At 42.3% G+C, this 25,754-nt stretch overlaps 1 protein-coding gene and 1 long non-coding RNA gene across 3 annotated transcripts in view; one reads left to right on the top strand and one right to left on the bottom strand.

Moving 5' to 3' along the window:
* Window positions 1–5,995, top strand: part of slc2a15a (solute carrier family 2 member 15a) — a 43,859-nt gene extending 37,864 nt beyond the window's left edge. The window contains exons 9-13 of one of the 2 annotated variants that reach the window (XR_014877768.1): window positions 1,399–1,500; window positions 1,687–1,762; window positions 3,292–3,419; window positions 4,022–5,144; window positions 5,184–5,995. Coding sequence is in view for 1 of the 2 variants with exons in the window: in XM_085183675.1 (XP_085039801.1) it covers window positions 1,399–1,500; window positions 1,687–1,762; window positions 3,292–3,419; window positions 4,022–4,276 (561 nt within the window). In the remaining variant the exon portion in view is untranslated. Of the gene's footprint in view, window positions 1–1,398; window positions 1,501–1,686; window positions 1,763–3,291; window positions 3,420–4,021 lie in introns of both variants that reach the window. The other variant, XM_085183675.1, reaches the window with a different exon arrangement.
* Window positions 1–25,754, bottom strand: part of LOC146504771 (uncharacterized) — a 126,714-nt gene that overhangs the window by 48,389 nt on the left and 52,571 nt on the right. The window lies entirely within an intron of this gene.

Here is a 25,754-nt window from a genome sequence, read left to right as displayed (position 1 = left end):
TGCTCACCGCTCCGACAGGCGTCTCCCGGGGGTCCACTCCGGCCGCGCAGCTTACTCCGCTACCTGCTCCGCTGTCCGCTCCGCTGCCACCATGTTATATTCTGGTCTCATTCACGACAGACTCCAGAATATCTATTTCCTACCCAACGGGGTAGTAAGTTTTATTAACAAGTCATGCGACTCAGATTGGTCCTGTGCCATGTACAACAGCAGCATACAGCCTAACAATCCTTACTTGTGTGTCACTCTAAAAACGTCCGTGCAGCAACACAATCCATTGTGGAACAAACCATCTTGCAAACAATAATTCACATTATTACACTGATCACCTTTTCTGCCACAAGTCCCGTCTTTGTTTGTTTATTGCCCACTTTGCGCCAGAAAGAGGAAACCAGCAGATGTGGCGCTGAACAACAGCAGCACATTTAAGTTTGATCAGCTGTTGTTAGAATTTATTTAATGTTACTTTCTAGTATCAGCTGATGTTTGCTGGAAACAGCCGATCAGATTTTTTTGCATCCAAGTCTGTGATTGGCTGGTTTTGTGGCCCAAACATACGGTGTACAGAAAGTTGAGCGCGCACGGGCAGAAATGTTGAGAGCGCAAGAAACACATTGCGAGCGAGCACAAATGCAGAAACTGAGCGAGAGGGGCTGCTGGTGTGTGTGTGTGTGTGTGTGTGTGTGTGTGTGTGTGTGATAGCAAACACTGAAATACATTTGTTGCACGCAGCAATGAATTTTGTTCACTCAAATTTAGTTTTTCTTCGCTCAAAATAAATTTCTCCTCAAAATGCAACACTTGCACCTGCAAACATTTTTACATGCGCTCAGTGGCACAAAAATAACACCATAGGTTCCTTAACAACTCAAATTATGTTGCATTTAAGTTGGAACAAAAACAGATTGTCACAGTGGTGCAAATGGATGATTGACTCCACAAGTTCTTTCATGCTGCTTCTGACATTTGGTTAACTGAGGAGTGACATCATTGCAAGTCCTGACATTCAGCTTCCAGAAAAAGGAATGAAGCCCTGATCAGCAACAGCATGTTGTTGTTGTCATTTCCCCCCTATGGTACCAAAGTATCCTGTATATTAGCATCAAATGTGAAACTCTAGTATTGTGACACACCTAATGACCAGTGTTTAGCTACAATCTGACTTTATAATATAAGGTGTGTGTAAAGAGATTTAATAAATCTAAAGATGTTTACCATCCAAACTGCTGTTTTAAACATCATCATTAGCATCATCATTGACTCTGTATTTCTAAGGTGAGCTTCTCATTTTCTATGCTAAGTTGGTGTAAACACACCTTGAGTGGAAACACAAACACACACTATTGTCTGTGTCCCACTCAGCAGTGTCTAATAAAACATCTGTCTCTCCTCATTGAGTGTTTTACTATAGAGAAGCTGGGCCGCAGGCCTCTCATGATCGGGGGCTTTACTATGATGGGTATCTGCAGCACTGGGATAACACTGGCCCTCATTTTACAGGTAAGTGTGTGTGTGTGTGTGTGTGTGTGTGTGTGCATGTGTGTGTGCGTGTGTGTGTGTGTGTGAGAGAGAGAGAGAGAATACATATTTGAAGCAGTGTTTAGAGAAAAGATTCATTTTCGCTCAGAGAAGCTACATAAATACTGTCAGACGTCTTCACTGTTCTGCTGTTTGTTCTCGTTGCAGGCTCATCTGTCATTCATGCGCTACGTCAGTGTCTGCTGTGTGGTGGGCATTATTGCTGGCTTCTGTATTGGCCCAGGCAAGTTGCTTTATACTGCAGGTTAAAGGACTGGTTCATTTAAATGACAACTATCAACTATTTACCTGTTCAAAGTATTATTGTGGTGTGGTTATCACATGATGTCAACAGAAGCAAAAAACAAAAGAATAAAAACATAAGAGCCAAAAACAAACTAGTGATGGTACACATGTGCAGATACATCAAAGCGGTGCCTGCAAACATCTAACTGCTGCCCATTTTATATTTGACAGTGATTAAATGGTTTTAACCCTCTCAGGCTCAAGTTTTTTGTTGCTAATGCACAACCAAGTCCTGCAGTGGTAAAGAAACTCATAAAATATGTATGTGGGGTAATCAGATTGTTAGTTTTTAACTATTGCAAATCGGCCACGCCTGCCTCGAGAGGGTTAATATCAAGCAGACAACATTATGTCAGCAGGCATTCATACAGTTACATGTTTTAGACACCTTTGGAATTTTTGGTGTGTTTAATATCCATTTAAACGCGTGTGTTTGGAAACTGGAATCATTTATTAGCCAGGATTTGTGGATGGCTTATATGTGAAATATTGCCGGGCAGAGCCATGAACAACAGCGTGTTTCGAGACCCGTGCATGGTCTCAGATAAACAGATGATCACTGAATACTGCTAAAAGAGTTTTAAGAGTTATATAAACCAGAATGTAATCTAAGCTTTTGTATAGGTGGATGACAATCGTTTCTAGAGTAGTAAACAGGTGAGTGTCGTTAGTCTGCTCTGATTCAGCTGTGTGATGTTCTTCTTTTGTCGGGGTTTCTTTGACTGAGATATTTTGCTTGACTATTTTCCAACCAGATGAATAACCTGAGAGTTGCAGGAGGTTTGGTTGCTCTTTGTAGTGGGTGAACACCACCCTCTGCAGGTCATGCCTTTAAAAACTTGTCTCTGATTTGAGTGAAAATCTTTTGTACTGCAGCTCGAGTTACATTTTCATTTATTCAGACATTTAAAAGTTTAATAAATGGCAATTATTTATAAAAGTGATATGCATTCAACTGTTCCCTAACTGTATATTTGACTCTAGGTTCCAGGACCTTCTGTAAGGGAGACAGATAAAGCAGTTTTCTGACTATAACAGTTAAATATTAATGATATGCATTCTTTGACACGTTTCTCGTGTCCATATGCGGATTTTTAGGCCCAAAGGCTGTATTGGTACGAGAGATGATAAATGAACATGTATTATAAAATCATGAACATAAATAATATAATTTCTTGCACGCGCCCTGTTAATCTGCACATTAGTTTTGTAATAAAAACGATCTGTTATCTCTGTGTTTCCTCTGGATGCTCCAGCTTTATCCAGGTGCATGTTACAAAGGTGCATATGGATGTAAGGTGGACAAAGAGCCTTATCCTGATCAATTGGAGCTATAGGATGAGTCAGATTGTGTTTGTTACTCATAAATTGTCTCAAATGTGAGACTAAATGACTTTTGAACTCTATGAAATCATCCAACAGGAATGTGTGATGATGTTTGGTAAGCTCTGTTTTTTCCTGTTGCAGCTGGAGTGCCGTTTCTGGTCACGGCAGAGTTGTTTAAACAATCTCACCGACCTGCAGCCTACATCATAGGAGGCTCACTCAACTGGTTGTCCAACTTCACTGTGGGATTCGTCTTCCCATTCTTACAGGTAGAAGCTATACACGGCCCTGGATTTCTTTACAAACGTAGTAGGCAGAGAACTGATTGATGTAGTCCTCGAGTACCCACTTATCCAGGATCCAGTTTAGGTCTTTATGCTTTTAATAGATTCCTTAAGAATCTATTAAAAGCATAAAGTCATTAAATCAGGGGGAGCACACAGAGCAGCTGTCAGTGACAGCAGACAGGATGCTGGTGAAGCCACTAGCAGCATGTGGAGGAGACCGGGGTAGCTTTAGGTTTCAAAGTGCTTCGCCTACATCGATCCTGCTAAATGAAGACAGAAGGGTACGAGTGCAGTCATGAGCTGATGTGCTGCTGGCTGAGCTTGACTTCAGAACTAATGCCAACGCTCAGTCTGCATAATGAGAGTAATGCAGTGTTACGCTTTGTTTGATCTCCCTCAAGTCGATATATCACTGTGAATGCCTCAGAAATCCTCCTCAGTTTCTTACTCCCTGTAGTCCAAGGAAGCGTCAGAGTGTAAGAGTAACTACCTGTTCTGACACACATGACATGGGTCCCCTTTGATTTAAAACCAATTGTCCTTTTCTTTCTTTCTTCCATCGACCTGCAACACCCAACCATCAGATGTCAGCCGGAGCTTACTGCTATTTAGTGTTTGCCACCATTTGTGCATCTGTTGCTGTCTATGTCTACCTTGTGATCCCAGAGACCAAAAACAAGACCTTCATGGAAATCAGCCAGATGTTCTCAAAGAAAGAAGCCGTCTTAGAGACCCAGAGTCTGGTCCACGCTGACCAGCTAAAGCTGCGGAAGCTGAATGGCTACGGTGGTCTAGAACATGCTTCAGTGGAGTTTGACAGCTCTTTGTCTGTACCGTAACTCAGACTTCACAGCCAATTCATTCCTTTGGTATTGTAACAAAACAACACCTCACCTGTACCCAGTGTGCTATAGCTGAGTGAAGTTCTTCTGTCAACTGAATATTTATATCCAAGATTTGTAAGAAAATTTACTTCATGGGTGCTAATTAAAAAGTATTAATTGGTGTAATTGCTGAACTCTGGGAGCATCACAGGACTATACATATAGTGAAACAGCCAGACAGGTTGGAAACAATCAACCTGTCTGGTATGCAAACTTAAGACACATGTCATTACATTTGAAAAAGCCATTTCCTCTTTGGCCTGCTGTAATGGACCAGACCTGCCTGTGGAACGGACTGTAACTCCCAACAACAACAGTTTGATAATTGGGTAAGAAAATAGACGAAAGTCTTATACAGAGTTTCAATGGTTGTTACACTTCTACACTAAAATATTAGCTTCAGTTTCAGGTACATTAGGTAAGTGTCCTTGTTCTGTCTCGACCCAGCAAATAAATATGTTTTTATGTCCGTCATGATTTCAACCGTGATTATGTTGGTGAGTACGGTGCTATAGCAGTGATGTACACAACTGCAAGAAATTGTAACCACAACTGTACTTAAAAAATAACAACTGTTTTAATTATGTTGTCTGTGGAAGGGGAAGTGTTTTCATGAAAAACTAAAATACAAATGACCTCTGGGGTCACAAACACAGGTCATTTTCAAATAAAGCCAAGCTAAACTTCCATTCTCTCCTCACTGTAACCAGTGATTCTGGGTTCTACAATAATTGTCCCAGAAGGAGCTCCGACACCAGCTGTTTGTCCCTTTTGTGTGTCGTTTTAAATTTTTGGGTTCAAGCAGCTGATGGTTGTTTAGGTTGTTCGTTTCTTACAACTGACAAGTTGATATTCTGTTCAGTCAGCATTAGCATGTGGAATGGGAAGCAATTAATTAGATCAGATCTTTGTTGGGACAAAGAAAACATGAGAGGATGAGACTGACGCAGCTAAAGGAGAAGTTGCTTTATAGAAATAATAAATATTAAACAAATTGTTATTTCTTTGATCATGAAAAACCTCAGATGCTGTTACTGCTACGGCCCTTTTATGTATATTTTAAAAGATGCTTACTGCAGACAGTTTGGGTGGTAAATTCTGTAAACTGGCCCTTTAGCCAGCATGAGTGAAATGAAATCGGACATGCACAGAATAAACTGTCTTCCTTTCAGTAGGAAACCAATCAGAGCTTGTAGACACAACAGCCTATAGAAAAAGGTTGTGCACAGACACCGTACATGACAGAAATAAATCTGTTTTGAATCTTTTGTAGTCAGTAAGTCACAATCTAAGAAATCCAAATAACAAACTGCATGTTGTTAAATGTCACCATTTGTTGTATATGTATATTACCTGATGTTAAACATGATGTTTTCTCAAGTTTTCCTGATATTTTAGACTGTGTCATTACGCTGTGCTGGTTGAATTGTTTTGCAAAGTCTGCTAAAATATAATTTATACAGAAAGTGAAACAGTTCAAATACATGAAAATGTGTACATAAGTCTAAAAGTTGTGAATTGTCAAAAGATAACTACATAAATGAAGTCCTATACCACTGTGCTTTCTGTGTTTTCATTACCAAGCAGAGTTGACATGTTCCAGCAGCATTGTACAGTAATAAGAAAAATATGCTACTAACATATCTAAACTGTAGGAACAACAAACTGGATTTTTTTATTCACCCTCAAAAACACAAATCTAACTCCCTGCTGACCTCTAGTGGTCAGAAAAGGAGTGTGTCTGCTAGTCCAGTCTAACTGAAAAAAACATTCTTGTAAACAATGTAAACAATGCCAAAATTATGAACATTTACACATTTTAAAAATATATTTAAGCACTGCTGCTTATCTTGGCCAACTACCTTCTGACTGCTGAAATAGTGTGACCCCATCAACAGAACTGTGCACCTGTACCCACACTCGCTCTGTTTGCATGTCGAAAAAAGCATCACCAACAATCCTCGTCTTTTTTATCATGTACATTAAAAGAAAATTTCAATAACACAATCAAATGTGTGTTCAAGCCTTAACAAAATATCTGCTTTTCATTCACATATGGAGAGTTAAATAACCCAAAGATCTAGAATACCTGAAGCTTCAGTGAAGCTGATGAAAATTCATTATCTCAGGTTTTATGTGTGCATACAGCTGGCTCACCGGGCCTTGAGTAGTGAAATGTTGTGTTTGAATTGAGTTTTTAAAAATGCCAAAGTACACATTACAACTAAAACCACTTGCAGGCTCATACAACACAGCATGAGCCTAGTAGCATATAGAACACTGAATTATAATATTTCTGACTGTCTGAGGCAAAATTTCCCAGATTTAAATCGAATTGAATCAGATCGAATAGAATTGAATCAAATGGAATCGAATCATGGATTGAATCGATTCGGGACCTTGTGAATCGGAATCGAATCGATTCTAGAAATCAGTGACGATACCCAGCCCTCGACGCAGCCATGTATTATCACCACAGGGCTGCTGTACTTCGAATAACCAGTAGATGTCAGTACATCCAAATGAGCTGTCAAACAGGTCTTCGTGTGATCTTCCCGATTCAGCATCAGGAATCAGAATCAGATCACATTATTAGTCCCTAAGGAAATTGTGTGGGTTACAGTTCCTACAACACAATACAATATGTTACAGAGTTTACAAATGTAAGAAACAGCACTAATATATACAAATCACTCAATTATAAATATCAAGAATATTGACGAAGCCTATCACAGAGGAGAGAATATGTATGAGTGGCATTTGACCCTAACCTGTGAACTTGTCATTTTACTGTACGGTGTGTGCAACACGGTGCAGGTGAGATGGAGGCGTTGTAAGTTGGAGTTTGGTAAAGCACATTCACAGGGCTTCATCACACCATCACTAGCAAGAACCAATAGGTGGGATCTATAAGCAGGCAGTGTCGTGGTCCCTCAGTCCTACTTAGCTTCTGCTCTAGGTTTTTGTCTTCTGTTTCTGACTTGTCTCTTGGTAACTGGTTCCCAGTAGTGCTGATTCCCTTTCTTTCTCTCATCTATATGTCAGTAATCATTTGAATAAGAAAATATTTTATTTAATTACAGTGTTTAATTGGATAGTCTATATTGGTCTTCACACACCACAGTGAAAATAAATGAGATGGAGATTTAAATGTCTGTGACTCTCCACCATTTGGTTTTAGCCCTAAGGAAGCTTCTCTGCTGTGACATGAACTTCAAGTTCTTTCCAAGTTCCTCGGGCTGATACCAAAACATTAATTTGGCAATTACAAGGCCCCGCCCAAAGATGACTAAATGAGTGGTGTATAAACACTTAGTGAGACACTCAGTGCATTAAGGGAAGCCCCGAGCAGTTAGGCCTATTGCAGCAATGATTCAGGGTCACCTGGTCCTGATACATGCTTTAACTAAAAGGGAGGTTCTTAGACTAATCTTCAAAGTGGAGAGGGCGTCTCTCTCCCAAATCCAAACTGCGAGCTAGTCCCACAGGAGAGTGTCCTGAAAGGTGAAGGCTCTGCCTGCCCGTTTACTTTTAAACATCCTAGGAACAATAATTAAGCCGTTCTCATGGCAGCACTTTGAACTGTATCCAAGGAACGAGAGGAAAATCTCACTCTCTCACTCTTTCTCTCTCACTCTCTCTCTCTGTCACTCTCTCTCTGTCACTCTCTCACTCTCTCTCTCTCTCACTCTCTCACTCTCTCTCTCTCTCTCTCTCTCTCTCTCACTCTCTCACTCTTTCTCTCTCACTCTCTCTCTCTCTCACTCTCGCACTCTCTCTCTCTCACTCTCTCTCTCTCACACACTCTCTCTCTCTCTCTCTCTCTCACACTCTCACTCTCTCACTCTCACTCTCTCTCTCTCACTCTCTCTCACTCTCTCTCTCACTCTCTCTCTCACTCTCTCTCACTCTCTCTCACTCTCTCTCACACACTCTCACTCTCTCTCACTCTCTCTCTCTCACTCTCTCTCACTCTCTCTCACTCTCTCTCTCACTCTCTCTCTCTCACACACACTCTCTCTCTCTCACACTCTCACTCTCTCTCTCTCTCACTCTCTCACTCTCTCTCACTCTCTCTCACTTTCTCTCTCACTCTCTCTCACTCTCTCTCTCACTCTCTCTCACTCTCTCTCTCACTCTCTCTCACTCTCTCTCACTCTCTCTCTCTCACACACTCTCACTCTCTCTCACTCTCTCTCTCTCACTCTCTCTCACTCTCTCTCACTCTCTCTCTCACTCTCTCACTCTCTCTCTCTCACACACACTCTCTCTCTCTCACACTCTCACTCTCTCTCTCTCTCACTCTCTCACTCTCTCTCACTCTCTCTCACTTTCTCTCTCACTCTCTCTCACTCTCTCTCTCACTGTCTCTCACTCTCTCTCTCACTCTCTCTCTCTCTCTCTCTCTCTCACACTCTCTCACTCTCTCTCACTCTCTCTCTCACTCTCTCTCACTCTCTCTCTCACTCTGTCTCACTCTCTCTCTCACTCTCTCACTCTCTCTCTCCTTTGTTTGTATATGGTACAAATATGACATCAGCCTATTTGGTCATGCCCTGTTGCTTTCTCGGTCCGACCCTTCACACATATGATTTAAAGCAGAGTTTAAGTGTTCGAATCCCTTCATTACAGTGCTTACTGTTTCTTCTTATGTTGCTGTACACGATCTATCATTATCATCTTTCATTAACTGTCTCTGTGTGTTAACCATACGACAGACGACCTGTCCAGGGTGGACCCCGCCACTCACCCTATGACAGCCGGGATAGGCTCCCGTGACCCTGGAAAGGATAAGCGAATGGATGGAAGATATTGATATACTTTCCTTCATGTCGTGTCCCCCCCCCCCCCCCCCCCCCAATCCTTCTTACACACAAACCCCAGGTCATCCAGTACAAACCAGCTCCTCCAGAGGCCTGCTGTTAGAGTCATTTCAATATTCTGAATATATTTGCTTATTCATTATCTTGCTTAACCTATATTAGATTATTGTCTGATTAGTTTCAATGTAAAGAATGATTCTGTGTTTCATGCGTGATGATTGGCTAGAGACACGTTTCTTCCACATTCCTACAGCCAGTCTGACACACACACGTTTTAAGGTGAATCACAGCAGCACTCACAAATCCAGATATAAAATCTTTTACAAACTGCTCTTAACCACAAACCACAACATGATGTTGACCTGCTAAGAACTGTAACTATATGTGAGTTAAGAGGGTTTCTGGTTGTGTGGGAAGTTACGTTGTAGATTTGCTGCTATTGGGAGCCTGGAAGTGTTCAAAACGTCTTAGCAAAATGAAACATTCAACATTTACTGGATATAAGGGGCCAAACTCCTGATAAACACCATAATGATCTGCTTAAATTTTCATCCTATTAAAGAATTAATAATTAAAGAAGATCTCTGCTCAAAATCTGTCATTTTTGCAAAATTAACAACAATTTCTAATATAAAACCAGCTCACAGAAACAAACAAAGGGGGTTAAAGAAAAGTTATTATAGTAAATAATGTGACTTTTTACAAGACTTCTACTCAGTTCTTTCATCCTTTCTTATACTTGCTGGATACCTGATTGATTTTAAGCTGCTGTCAACTAAATTTACCATTTCATTATATTTTTCACCGTCAAAGCTCAACAGCAAAGGAAGGTTTGTAACCTTCACATTTAAAATTAAAAGAGTTCAGTTTGAGGCTTGTACGCGTCATCAAGAGAAGAAGAAACAACAAAGCTTACAGGGTAACATGCTGCATTTCAGAAAGAAACATCGACATCAGATGGCTGTTACAAATAAAAAGGCCAGTTTCCTCTGTTGTGTGTCACAGATCTGCAGTGAGAGAAGCAATATCAGAATTGAACCTATTACGGGGATGAAAAGATGCGCTTGTATGCAAATAACAACAAGAAAAAACCTAAACTGAAGATCATAAAAATACAAATAAGAGCACTGTGTAATAGTTTGCAACAGTTTCACTCCACAAACAAGGGCAGGTGTCACGATAAAAGAAGTGCACACTACCAGTTATTCCACATCATTTTGATGACAGTGCAAAGTTACAACACATACATGTTGGTCTGTATGTTATCCGGTCATTAAGTCTGACGTCACTAGCCGTGTCTGGGCCTAAACTCCGCTGCAGGTCCATATATCAAACGATCCCTATGGCATTACTGAGAGTTGAAAAACTGTCTAAAGTCTTTCATCTTTAATAAAATGATCAGCGTTCTGCTCTACCAGGTGTAACAATTGAGTTTAACATCCAGGCATCCATGAAAACGGAATTTATGACATTTAACGGAGTTAGAAATTAGCAGGAAGTTAGCTCGCTAGCTTCTATCTAAATACAATATAGCATGTCCTGACTGCGGGGTTTTGTAAACAAATTAAAACGTACAGCTCTGTTATCACTTCCAACGTAAATGAAGACAGAAAACTAAACAGCAGTGACGTTTGTAGGGTTACTGAAGTTTGGCTAGCTGCTATATAATGATGTGCTACGTGACCGCTAGCGACACAGCTATGTTAGCATAATATAAACAAGCTAACTTTTTTTCCACTTGATAAAAGTTAGCGTGAGTGTTCTCGGTGGTCAGGAACAAATGTAATCGCATGGCAGGATGCTGTAAAAGGACCAACCTTCAGCCAGGAGAACAACTGAGATAATCCATCCACAATACGAGGTTAGTCATTCATATACTGCTGCATGGGCTGGGCTGTAGTTACATCCTAAGGTTTTAAAAACTGAGCTTAAATAAATGATTAGCGGTAATAAAAGCCGAGGGAGGTCAACAGTGATCACTGACTGTTTTAGGAGCTTTTTGAGATTAAATAGAAGAAAATACAAAACATTAAACATGTTAACAACACAAAAGCATATTAAACGCAGACTACTTTAGGCCCGGAAGTAGGATTTGTCACGTCATCACTTAACGACCGGATAGGTGCTGTTCTGCAAACCTGTGCAGTGCATTGGATCTACAGCGAAGGCCAGATTGTGTTACCTTTGTGTTAACTGGTTCAGTTTCCAATGATAATCTGCACTGCCTTTGCCCTGGGGCCACAGACAGGCTGACATGTTAACAAGGCTTCCCAATAAACATCTGAGGGCTGACTCCTTCACTGCTCACATGTTTATTCTCCTGCATCATCAAAGGCAGTCGTATATTGACTGTAGCCTTTCATTCCTCAATGTGTATGTGTTAGGGCCTTGTTCTACCTGTTAGCTTTGATGTCGAGTGTTGTGAGAGTGAAGATGTAAAGTTATTGTCAGGGTCAGTTTAATGATTAACCATTTACTGGTTTCCCGAAAAAACTGATGTGCTTTCAAGCATTTCATTCGTCAGTTGTATAAAACTGCTGATAAATATTTTACATAGAAATATTTGCAGGCCATGAAAATCGGCTTCATAATTTAGTTTAATTAATAAACTATTTCAGAACTAGTCCTCGATAACATAATTGGTCTCGTCAGTCAAAATCAGTCATAGTCATATTTGTTTTTATATTGCAGCTGCAGTGTTCTGAAGAAGGCTTTGTTAATTTCATTATATTTGCTAATCTAAAACGAATATACAAATATTCCCAAACATAAGCTCTCCAAGTGTCCGATGACTCTGTGGTTCAGTAGTGCAGAGTTGTAGGAAAGTCCAAGGTGCAATTCAAGAAATCCTCCATCTGGCAAACAGCATTTCCTGTTAGCGATATCAACATGTGGAATTCCTCACCTATGAAGCTGGACCCTGAACGAAGGAGAGATTTTCTTTAAAAAAAGCTGCTGTAACTTGTTTGATTGCACTCCAATCAGTGTCCTGTGCTTTTGTGTCTGTATATTTGTATTTGTTATATAGAGTGAAACTAAGAAAAGTAGCTTAGAGTATGAATGCTGCCGAATGTGGCATGGTTCATTCAACACGTGTCCCTAAACAAATCAAGCGTGAGAGGTTTACTGTGAAGATGTTGTAGATATAAGTGTATTCAGTCCAACAATGACAACATATTTTATAAAATACATACTCTGTATTTTGACCAACACACATTTTTTCCAAATGCAAATAATTCAGTTCACAATAAGTCGTCCCCATTAAATACAGTATTTTTGTAACAATCATACTGAAGCTGCTTCAGGTGATTACTGAGCCCTTTACAAAGAAAACTCTATATATGAGCCACAACATTAAAGAAAGTGCCAAACTGAGTCATCACCACAAACATAATTACATTATAGATCCACCCTGTGTGTCGTGGTGTAATGACTGGAGACAGTCCTGAACTACACTTCTCTGCCACTAGAGGTCGTTAATGACATAGTGTGTGCTGCTAGGACAAAAGAGCAGCAGGTGGAAATGAAACGTGTGACAACATCTTTACAGTTCAGTCACACTGCTGCTAACTGCGCCAGCATTATTCACGTCGTTATTGTTCTGCAGGGTCACAAAAACATCACCAGAGCCACCTCCATTCACTCTTCTTTCACTAGTAAATGTGGCACAGACGTGCTATTAGTTTGTTCGTTTACAGCATTAAAAACCCAGAGAACAACAAATCATCAATATACCGTTCAATACCTAAAGTGGCTCAGTGTCTGTGACTTGAAGTGCCTCAGCCCTCCTATTGTGCAAGGGGAGTTTGCTTTAAAGTGTATTTGAAGTCATTGTGCCCTTCAGCACTTCATTGTATTCTAAGTTCTCATCTCAACAAGTAGTAGTTCACAACTACCTGTAATGTTGGATCCCCCAACAGCCCTGAAAAAGAAGACCTGAGTGTCAGCCTCTATGAATAACAATGCAGTTTCACAGTTGTGACCCCGTGTAAGGAATCCAGCAGTGGGTCTATTGGGCCCTCTGAGAGCTCTTTATGGTCACTAATACACAAAACACAACAATAGCAGCCTCTCTGGTTTCTCCTATGATGGATGTAAAAGTACTCTTCCCTCCTCGGGTTGATTGGGTGTTAACAGTGGCTGCTTTGCATGTTTAAGGCTAACATCTAAATGTTTGATATCACATTCAAACTCAACAAGCTTCAAAGCAGATATAGTTCCAGATTTGTTTACACTCATGCAGCCTCACAACGTTCAAACGTTACCTGACAGATTAGCCTGTCAACATGCAAGTGTTCGTGACATTTACATAGTGGATGGTCTTCAGAGTCTGTGTGAAGGAAAATTACAACAATTTCCACTGATGGGAGACAATTGCAGGTGGTAGTCTGTTCAGTTGACAGCTAGAAGGTGGTGATGTTCTCAGTAGCTATAACGGTGTTTGACAGCTCTCACAAACAAAAACATGAGCTGGGGGACTGCATTCAATGACACACAACAGTTTGTTGTTTAATTCTGTTTGTCTAGAGAGAAATAGTCAAATATGATGTGGATATACTGAAGAAACTGCACAGCAGAGCACATCAAAGCTTGAATGAGTAAAAATGTTGAAGATCAAAAGGTCCTGAGACAAGTTATCAAAACTTTAAAATGATCAAATCATTTATTAACTTGTGTTTGTGGATGACATGGTCTGTACAACAGCACAACAAAGGCAAAAGCAGTTTGTGTGGGTTTGGCCCAAAGCGCTGCAGTCAGAGGTGTGTCCAACCTTGTTGGGTGCAGCTCGGTCCACGTAAAGGCCAGCACAAACTGACCAGGTCTAACCTATGATTTCAACAACGGCCACATTCTGAACCCGGCCAAGATGATCTGTGAGGTTGACCCAGGTGAACTCTGAAGCCAGGATTCAATCATAACAAACAGAGTTTTTCTGGATGAGGTCCCAATGTATGCTTTGAGAAATGTGTAACATGAAATGAGGAACACAAACACCCGTCAGAAGCTCAGAAACAAATCAAACACACTGCTATGGACATCGGACTTGGCTGTAGCTCGTTTTGTCCAACTCACTTGGATTTAATAACGATGAATTCCTTAATAAAAGCATTAAATACAGTAAAGTAACTGAGAAGGATCCATTCAGGAGACTGGTTAGGAGACTTTTTATGATGATGTATTCACAGTCGTGGGGCGATCGTGGCTCAAGAGTTGGGAGTTTGTCTTGTAATCGGAAGGTTGCCGGTTCGAGCCCCGGCTCAGACAGTCTCGGTCGTTGTGTCCTTGGGCAAAACACTTCACCTACCGCCTACTGGTGTTGGTCAGAAGGGCCGATGGTGCGATATGGCAGCCTCGCTTCTGTCAGCCATAGCTGTAGCCATGGCTGCCATGGCAGCTGTGGCTACAACTGTAGCTCCACCAGTGTGTGAATGGGTGGATGACTGGGTGTGTAAAGTGCTTTGGGGTCCCTAGGGGGGGACAGGCCATTTACCATAAAAAGTCTCAGTCAAGTACTGAGACTTGACTCAGTCAATAAAAATAAAAACACCAAAGTGTTCAACACAACTTCCATTAATTGGATGTTTGTTCATTAGTTGACTTTGAAGTCTTTGAAGCTTATTTCTTCCTCCCTCACACACACACAAACACACACACACACATACACACACACACACACACAGGTATTCAGGCAACACCCTGTCACATGGCAGCATGAATATCCAAAAATAAGGGCCTAAGTCTACAAAGACATTCTCGATCGTTCACTGACAAAAAGATATTCTCTTCCCTTTCTAGTCTATATTCTTTTTTCCTGATCCAGCTTCGTGTGTTCCAACCAGTGTTTTTTACCCTGGAAAAGAGAAGACATCTCATCACAATTTGTCCAAATCACAGCGCAGCCCTTGTGTAATGAGCAGGCCACCACAGCTATGATGATTACAGCACCAGCAGTGGCCAGGAGGCCACAATAATGACTGGTGGGAGCTGGCAGGATTGGTAGGAGGAAGATGAGAGCAGGAGAGAATATGAAAGCTCAATGTGTGGACGGATATAATAAAGGAAATGTGCTGCTTGTCGCTGTATTTTCTATACTTTTGTGATAAAAATCCAGTGACATCATTGGTGATGTCATCAAGGTTAATGCAAGCAGGAAACCAAAGGCCAGACGTGATGGCGTTTCAAAGGGACAGCAGAGGGAAGATAAAGACCTGTATTAATGCAAAATTCTTGTTTTCTGGTGCTGGAACCAATTCTTTGACCATGTTTAATCTGTGGTGTGCTTAGACTGCAATATGACGTCAGTCCAGCTTTCATGTACTTTGTGAAAGCAGTAACTAAGTAGCAGTACTTCTTAATTGTACAGAAGTGAAGAAGAAGAAGAAGGGTCCTGTTCCAGTTTTTGTTTTGCCCATTCTGCAAATTCTGTGCTGATCTGGGTCATCCTCGCTGAGATGCTGCAGTAGCTGGAGTTTGTAAGGGTGCCATTTGTGAGTAGCTAATATCCGCCGAAGGGATATTCAACTAATGCCACTCTCCAGTGAGATGCGGCGAGTGCTACGCTGTGGGCTCTTGCTGAATGAAGCTAGGACGGCCACTGATGTTTCTTCATTACTGACAGTTTTCTTGCGTCCACATTTTGGCAAATCCAACACTGAACCAGTTTCACGAAACTTAGCAAGCAGTTTGCTAACTGTAGCATGGGAGATGGGTGGTCTCGTAGGGCGTCTTGCATTGAAACCTGCTGCAATGACCCGGTTACTGCGTTCACCAGATATCAACACAATTTCGATCCTCTCCTCACGTGTTAACCTCTTCGACATGTCAATGGCTGTGAACAAAGAGAAACTTGTAAATAACTCATGAAAGAATAAAGTTACGTTGAAACCAAGCACACCATTGTTTTTCTTGTGACATTACCAATAAGTTTGATGTGTCACATGACCCTCTTCCTATTGAAAAAACAAAAGTTGTATCCAAGATGGCCGACTTCTAAATGGTCACCATGGTCACCACCCATCTTGAGGAGTTTGCCCCCTCACATATACTAATGTGCCACAAACAGGACTTTAATATCACCAACCATCCCCATGTTATTGCGCTGTATCCATAGAAACGGCCCACCCTGTACAATGAAATTCTTTATTCTAATAATTTAATTTTCCTCAAAATGTTTTTGACTGATTCATAATTGTTGCAAATAAATCGATAAAACTGTTCAAAGTTGAAATACTCAACGGACACAGCTGGAGAGAGAGAGGCTGGCGGGGCTCTGCAGACGATGGCGGGGATCCACAGCCTGGAGACAAACAGCACAGTGCGGCTGCAGAGCAACACAAACACATGACCACACTCACATATGTCTATGCAGCGTTTCCGACTCTACAAAAACTGACATCACCTATTTCAGCTATGTATGCTATGCTGAACCACTCCTTCCTCTGACAGTCACACACACTTTCTGCTCGTTGATTTTCCTTTGCACCGATTCCACTTTGTTGACTCACTGTGGCAATTCAATTCACTTTTATAAGCTATTGAAAAACCTTTTTCTCGCCATCAGAGGTGGATCTGCTGTGTTTCAGATCTTGTCCTGCAGCCCGACCGCACTCCTGCAGCAGAGATAACAAAGGTGCATGAATTTAAATACTTGGGGTCAACCATTTAAAACGACTGACAGTAAATGGTATGAACCAATACTTATACAGCACCTTTGTACTCAGTCGAAGCTCTCACAGCACTTGCTGCTACAGCAGTTTTATCTAACATTCACTCAGACTCCAGTGGACACATCTGGGGCAACTCTGGGGTCATTTTCTTGCCCAAGGATACGGGCATCAATCCACCAACCTTCTGACTGCTATACAACCTGAGCCGCAGCTGCCAGAAAGTTCACACGAGAGAGTGTAGACAAGTTAAAGTAGCTGGAGACAAGTGCCAGGGGTGATTTGTTACAGAAGGGTAGCAGTGAGACTGAAAGTGTGGTTTACAAGATTGTGGTGAGACCTGCTATGATGTATAATTTGGAGATGACGGCATCTCAAAACGGAGGCTGAGCTGTAAGTGTTAAGATTTTCACTGGGAGTGAAACGATGGACAGCAATCAGATATCAGACACGAAGCTGATGTTGAGTGTTTGGAGACAGTTAGAGAGGCAAGGCTGAGGGGGTTGGGACAGAGGAAGGGTGGGGGCTATACTGGACAAACAATATTAAATATGGAGCAGCCAGGCAGGTGGAAAGAGAAAGACCAAGGTGGACGTGGAAAGGGGTTTCTGTGACAGAAGAAGACAGTGGGATACGGTGAGATGGGTACAATCATGAAAATGTTCTGATCCACTGTGGTGACACTAAAGCGAGCAGCTGTAAAAGGACGAAGAATCGTTTAAAAAGACTGAACAGAATTTATTGAAATACAAAGTCTTCAATGGTGGCAGGAAGTGGGACACTGATGGTGGCAGAGGTGGAGTGGATAACTGATGTAAGGCCAGGATTAGGTAGATGGGAAGGGAAGGAGGGAAGGAGGGAAGGAGGCAGCATGCATTGTTCTGTTAGGTTCATCCAAGAAGACTGATCTATCCCTCAAATATAGACCTCTGCTAGATCCTGGTTGTCCCTTAGAAGACCACTGTGTGTGTGTGTGTGTGTGTGTGTGTGTGTGTGTGTGTGTGTGTGTGTGTGTGTGTGTGTGTGTGTGTGTGTGTGTGTGTGTGTGCCGGGGGAGTCAGCACAGACTCTGCTGGGGTTCTTTTTTACATATTCATTCTGCTGCAGTTCAACAAAAGGAATAGTTTGCCTTTCTCTCTGTTACTGTAGTGCAGTGTGTGTGTGTGTGTGTGTGTGTGTGTGTGCGTGTGTGTGTGTGTGTGTGTGTGTGTGTGTGTGTGTGTGTGTGTGTGTGTGAAAGAGAGACACACTGTGTAACAGTAACTGTGCAGTGTAACAGATTTTAGCGCTATGACCTCAATGAAGAGTAAAACTTTCTCCTGTCCTGCAACGATAATGATTCCTTCAAATCCTTGTGAGCATTATTCCAGTGAACAGAGATCAGGATGTTAAACGTTTTTTTGTTAAGTCTATCATGACTTTGGGAACGAACCAAATGAAATATTGCCACATATTGTGAGAGGGTTCAGGTCAATTTAATTCTACTGTTTTTAAATATGTATGCACACAGATGAAGGAAACTCCTTTAAACATGCAGCTTCCTGCACTGTCTCAGTGTCTGAGGGTCTCTAATGGTGGGAAAATAAAACTTTTCCCAGTTTAACCTTTTCACATTTAGATTCATAACGCTGAGAACAAAAAGACACATTGATTATGTCAGGCCCAGAGGGACACTGTCCCATCCCTGACTCATTTGCATCATTCTTCATGTTGGGCAGAGAGAGGCTGACAGCTGTGTAGATAACAGGTTGCTGTAGTCAGGCGATTTGATTGGCAGCTAGGGGGAGGGTTGATTGATAAGGACTGTCCCCTGCTATTCCTGTGACAGCTGCTGTCAGAGGCGACTCATCCCAAATCAAATGTATCAACTAGCACAGCCCACTTCCTACCCCCAACAAACACATGAACACACACACACACCCAGAGAACAGCCAAAACATTGAGCTTACCATCACATAACAAATCCTTTATCTTGGTCTGTCCTACAGTTACAGAAAGATCAGTGAAATCATTCCTTCCTGTTAGTGCTGGATAGACCTAGGAGACATATGCTCTGCATTACACATTTGGTTCATAAATAAATACATTTTAAAAATTAAATATTCGCTTTTTGTTTTAAAGCATGTTTGCAACTTCTCAGCCTCGTTGGGAAGGTCTTTGCCAGAGCTCTGGTGTCAAACCATGGATCAGGCAGGAACAGTGTGGAACGCTGCACCAGTTCTTTGTTTAATATGGGCATCAGGCCCGTTGTTTAATAGTATCAGGTCCACACACAGGCACTGAGAGCTCGGTCCACATTTCATCCACCATTTATTACTTATTTATTACCTTTGTCACCAATTCTTAGTCGTAATCATTTTTAGCCATAGCTGTAAAAAAGGTTTGGTCTTAGCATGTTGTCTTTTTGATGATCTGATTTTTGTCTGCCTCACCGAGGAACATCTTTCAGCTCATACCAAGAGTTTGTAACCAAGCATGAAGCAGTTTAGATGAGAATTAGAACCTCGAGGTCTGAAGTCATGGTTTTCAGTTGGAAAAGGGTGAAGTGTCCACTTGAGATTGGGAGAGATGTTGTACAGGTTTGTCGTGGTGAACAGTTAGTGTAAAAGTAAAGCTGTGGATTTATGTTCCTACCCTCACCTACGATCACAGGCTGTTAATAGTGACCCACAGAATGAGATTACAGATACAAGTGGTGGAAATGAGTTTATGGTGAATGGGCTCGTCCTGAGAGATAAGGTGAGGTGGTTATACTCAGGTGGTCTACTCAACCACATAGAAAGGGCCCAGTTGGCATGGTTTGAGCATCAGGATGCCTCCTGGCCACCTCCTAGGTGAGGTGTGCATATGGAAGGTGTCAAGGGCCAAAGTTTGGATCTAAATCCAGATACAGAGGACAATATTTTCTTAAGAACAAGTTTTTTTTTGTTTTTGTTTTAACTCTGGAGTCTTAATGAACAGAGTTTAGTGAGGAGTAAGTGCCAAAAATGAAAAAAGTCCACTGTAAGAGGGGAACAGGTGGGTTAATCCAGTGAATGTGAACAGGAACGTCGAGGTGAGGATCTTCAGAGGAGTGAGAGAAACTGAAGCTCTTACTCAGAAAGACAGAGAACAGTGATTCAGTGAGTGGGGGGGGGGGGGGGGGGGGGGGTATTCAAGAAATCTGACCTCTTTCCAGAGACTGGAAGTTGTAATGAAGAGGGTGGGAGGTAAGTGTCCAGCAAGGAACGTGGAGACTGAGTCAGCCAGCACTGAAAGACCAGGCAGGGGTCAATGCTACAGTGGTGTTGACCCAGTGAAGACACAGGGAGGAAACCACATCAGTACGAGGAGGAACGAGAGCGCTAACCAATACCATGATTTACCACCATTATTAATATTATTATTATGAGGAGGCAGAGACTGGAAGCTACTTTATTGATCCACAATGGAAACTGATGTATTACAGTAGCATGACACAGAGTGAAGATAGTACAGCCGACAATAAACAACAAATAAACAACATTGTTGTCCCAAAGGGCCCATTGAAGGCCTGATACACACCAGTGATACAAAACAAAGAAAAGTAAAAATGAATTTAGCTTCTATCTGTATTGGCCAGAACACTTCTGCCTCTAGATGTCCGGGTCCTGGATCTCCCCCATGCCTGCTTCATGGGGGCAGGGCTATGGCTCCCCACACCTGCTACACTTACATGCAGAAACCTTGTGAATACACACAGATGTGCACTTTACTTTTCTCTACTTAACAGCACCAATGTTCTCCATGGCTGCTCAGCTTTCCAGCTGACTCCAACACTTTCCTGTCCTGGTGTCACTAAAAAGGGAAATACACTAATTAGGGAGAAAAGGAACAGCTGCCCCGTCAGCTCGCCTTGCCGCTTGAGCCCACTGCTCTGCCACTCCACATCCCCACCACACACTGCCCGACTGAGGCGGGGGAGTATCCAGGCATGAAACCTCCCAGCCCCAGGAACTGCCTCACCTCTTTTTTTTGTCTTGGAACACGTGCACGATGCGATGGTCGCCATTTTGACCATCTGTGGCCACACCTGCCCGCCTCACAAGAGGTATCATAGATACTGTCCCTCCCTCCGTCCAACCGCACACTTCTACAGGTTGGCAGTGCGCCCCGCCTGGACTGCAGCAACCCACTGCTCATCCTCCCCCCAGGTGTCACTATGGACGATCACAGTGTCCAGGTAGGCGGCACCATGTGCAGCGTGTGGACTCAACATCCGGTCCACGAGGTGCTGGAACGTGGCTGGAGTTCCGATCAAGCTGAACAGAAGTGTGACACATTGGTACAAACTGTACGGAGGGGAGAGGGACATCTTTTCCTTGGACTCTGCAGACAAGACATCTGCCAGTAGGCCTCGGTTATATCGGGTGTCATGAAAAACTGCAGGCATGTTTGAATTTGGTACCTCCAGCCCCAACTCATCTCTTTCCTTAATTAGGCTCACCAGAGAAGTGGTTTCAGCTTCTTTTCATGCTTTAAGATGATTGAGGTGACATATTTGAGTATCTCCTGTCCGATCATATTACCCAATAGTCAACATCGTATACTCGCCATGTCACCATGAAGGGCCCTTGCCCATGGAGGCCTGAGGGCATAACCAGCGATCCCAATCGCTTTCATCCTTGTGAATGACCTTGACCCCAAAGACCACATTTCGGCCACAAGAAAAAAGACAACTATCAGACAACGCACTGTGTGCAAGCACATGGTGACAGTGGGAAGGAAAAACTCCCTTTTAACAGGAAGCAACCCATGGCAATTATGGTTCTGTGTCACCATGTACTGTGGCACACTGGGGATGATGGGAAAGGAAGCTGTGGAAGACAGCCAGAGATTAATAAGTAGTCTGTAAACATATGGAGAGTAAAAAGAGGTGAGCAAAGACAAGAGTCATGGGAAGCTCCCAGCATCGCAGGCCTGTTCAGGGTTATTTGATCCAGCCCTTACTGTAATATTATCATAAAAGAAAGTTCGAACCTAATCTTAAAAACTGAGGGGTTGGCTCTCCCCCTAATCAAACTTGGTTCCACAGATGATGGGTGTGGAGCCCAAAGGCTCTGCCTCACGTACTACTTTTAGGAACCACAAGTGAACCAGCAGTCTGAGAGTGAATTGCTCTTTTGGGGTACTATAAGATGTTTAAGATAAGATGGGATGTTATCTCAAGACCTTGTAATTGAGGAATGGAAGGATTTTAAATTTGATTCAGCGCAGAGCCAGTGACGAGAGGCCAGTATGCAACGAATCTGTTTCTAGCCCTGCTCAGCACCACTTTGGCTCAAGTGACGGTTTTTCAGGGAGTTTTTAGGACAAATGATAAAAACGAATTACAATAGTCCAGCCCAGAAATAATAAACACATGAAGTAATTTTTCAGCCACACTCAGAATTTTTCTAAGTTTGCAAGAAAACAATGCAATATATTTGTTTAATATGCATATGGAAGGACATGTCCTCACCAGAGCAGTTTGATTAGTTGGTTTGTTATCTGGTTTCATGGACAGATAAGGCTGGGTATCATTGAAAATGCATGCTATGCCTTCTTCTGGGGAAGCACGTATACTTCACACCACCCTTGTCTGCCAGATACCCAAGTAAAGAAAATCTTTATCCCCCAGCAGAATTTTTGGATGTATGGAGGATTCTGTGCTTAAATAATGAATTGTACAATAAATGATGCATTTGTAAATTCATGTACAAATTCATTTTTTTATTATTCGGTTAGCCATCACCAGTTTGTCCGTCTGTAGCTGGAAGTCCCACAGGATCTTAGCTCAGCCATTCTGTAACCCTCTAGGGGTGTCTCCCATTTTGACCTCAGGACTTCCAGGTTATACTCGGCACAGATGTTCCTGTACACTATGCCGCCCACTTGGTTATGGCGTTCCATGTATGCCTTGCCTGCTAGCATCTTGCACCCTGCTGTTATGTGCTGGATTGTCTCTGGAGCATCTTTACACAGCCTGCACCTGGGGTCTTACCTGGTGTGATAGACCCCAGCCTCTGTGGATCTTGTGCTCAGAGCTTGTTCTTGTGCTGCCATGATTAGTGCCTCTGTGCTGTCTTTCAGTCCAGCTTTGTCCAGCCACTGGTAGGACTTCTGGATATCAGCCACCTCCTCTATCTGTCGGTGGTACATACCGTGCAGCGGCCTGTCCTTCCATGATGGTTCCTCCTCTTTCTTGGGTTTCTGCTGCCTGAGTCCCCAGGCTCCTTCCTTCCGCTTAGCGTACAGCCTCAGGGTGCTGGACTTGGGGTGAAACCTTCCATGCATGGTCAGGAGCTTCCTTGTCTTGATGGCAGTGGCTTCTATCTCCTCCTTTAGCCCAGCAGGGTACCTGATCACGGGCAGGGTGTAGGTGTTGATGGCCCGGATCTTGTTCTTACCGTTCAGCTGACTCCTCAGGACTTGCCTGACCCTCTGCAGGTACTTGGTGGTTGCAGCTTTCCTAGCAGCCTCTTCATGGTTCCCATTCGCCTGCGGGATCCCCAGGTACTTGTAACTGTCCTCTATGTCTGCAATGTTGCCTTCTGGTAGTTCGATCCCCTCAGTTCTGACTACCTTCCCTCTCTTTGTTACCATCCGACTACACTTCTCCAGCCCGAACGACATCCTGATGTCACTGCTGTATATCCTGGTGGTGTGGATCAGTGAATCGATGTCTCCTTCACTATTAGCATACAGCTTGATGTCATCCATGTACAGGAGGTGGCTGACACCTGGTCTGTAAAGTTCAGTATGACTGTGGTACATAACACAAAGGAATAAATACAAAAGAATAAAAACTGGTGAAGAACTTTACTTTTCTTAAATGTAACTTATAAAACAAATAAAAGTACAAGTGTGTACAAGTTACAGACCTCCTAAGTAAATTCTCTCCTATATGAAGTCCAGGTGCTGGTTTTCCTGTGTGGCTGTCTGATGCCACAAAGCTGACTCAGAGCTGTGACACCCTCCATGGCTGTGGTCAACGGATGTGGGCGTGTCCTCATCTCCCAGAGGAGTCCAAACTACCATCAAACAGACCTACGGACTCACAAAAACATCTAAAAATGTTTAAGTGTTTTAAAACAACTAGATTATCAGCAGCGATTTAACTACTTTAAGACCTCTATGAAAATTATTTCAACAAAATCCTTTTTTTATTTAGAATACAAAAATGGTTTTTGGGATTGTGTTTTTATTGAGAATTACATTTTTGTTTTTGTGAAGTATTTATTGATGTAGAATTCATTTTGAAAAATTTACTTAAAAATAGTGTTTTTATTTTAAATTAAATTATTAAATAATACATTTATTAAGTAATGTTTGAATAAATAAATTTGTAAATTAATTTACATATACATTTATTTTACAATTCATTATTTAATCACCAAATTCGAACCATGTGGTCCTCCATTGCTGAAATGGCTGCATGTAGTTGCTGCTGCAAGCTGGTTGGTACCTGTTGAGCTGACAATCCTTGAACTGGGCACACAGGGCATGAAAATGGTCATCAAGCTGAAGAAAAAGCTAAACAATCGCTGTTTGCGTCTGGGAAACCAGAGGTGTGGGAGCTTGGTTTGTATTGCTGGTAGGAAGTTACAATAATTCCCAGTACACTTCCAGCTGGAGCCAATTATAAACGGAAGTTTTCGGTGCTCCTCTCTGCTATTTGCAGATTATGTGGTGATTTTGGCTTCATCAGGCAGTGACCTCCAGCTCACACTGAGTCAGATGCAGCTGAGTGTGAAACAGTGGGAATGAGAATCAGCACTTCCAAGTTTGAGGCCATAGCTCTGAGCAGGGAAAGGGTGGAGCAGCCACTCCAGGTTGGAATGGTCCCAAGTGGAGTAGTTTAAGTCCTCTAGGGGAAGATTGGGATGGGACATTTACAGGATCACTGTAGATTTACTGGTTAATTCCCGCCCTCACCTGTGACCACAAGCTTTGACAAGACAAAACCTCTTTGGAAAAGCTGCAGGTGGTTGAAAAAGTCTTCAGACGACTCACCTGTTACACTTATTTAGCTACACATCCTCCTCATTATGCATATCACTAGTGTGTTGCTGCAGTAGGGTTAACAGAGGGTTAATTTGATTGTTTTCATGTTTTGAATATATTAACAACTTGTGTTTTTCTTACTCAGAAGCCGAAGACCTAAAGTGGAAGTGATTGGGTGCCTTGGTGTTGGGATCTTCCATGTCCTCGTCTTCATCTGGCTTCCTATTTGCACACTGGTAAACCACAGCTCTGAATCAATGAACAGTATATGTGCAGCTGAATTAATGGCTCCTTTAGTTTGATGTCTGTTTTAAATTGATGTCAATAAAGTAAGAGCGCTGTGGTCACTCCCTACTCTTAAGGGATTCATTGAACGATCGAGAAGCTCAAACTCTGTGCATGATATCCTTCTGTCCCACGTTATCAAGGAAGGTTTTGTGGAAATTGGGCCTTGCATCTTATTTTTAATGAATTTATCATTGTTAGTGGGCTGTGTCCAGACTGCTTTTAAACATGCAGTAGTGCACCCTGTGCTTAAAAAAGTAACCTCGATCAGAAAGACCCTGCGAATTATAGGCCAATCTCTAAACTTCCGTTCATATCAAACATTTTAGAGAAAGTCGTCTTTCTCCAAATACAGGCCTACTCAGTAGCAAATAATATCACTGACAACTTTCAGTCACACCATAGCACTGAAACGGCCCTGCTAAGAGTCTACAATGATCTTGCATCACCTCTGGAGGCCAAGGTAATGCCATCCAGTAACACTGTGAGGAACCTTGGAGTCATGTTTGACCAGGACATGTCCTTCAACGCACATATTAAACAAATATGTAAGACTGCGTTCTTCCATTTGTGCAACATCTCTAAAGTTAGAAATATCCTGTCTCAGAGTGACGCTGAAAAACTAGTTCATGCATTTATTACTTCCAGGTGATGCAG

The sequence above is a fragment of the Neolamprologus multifasciatus genome, chromosome 13 (assembly GCF_963576455.1).
Source record: "Neolamprologus multifasciatus chromosome 13, fNeoMul1.2, whole genome shotgun sequence".
Taxonomy (NCBI): domain Eukaryota; kingdom Metazoa; phylum Chordata; class Actinopteri; order Cichliformes; family Cichlidae; genus Neolamprologus; species Neolamprologus multifasciatus.
Note: the sequence above shows the minus strand (reverse complement) of the source record. Positions and strands in the feature narration are given on the sequence as shown.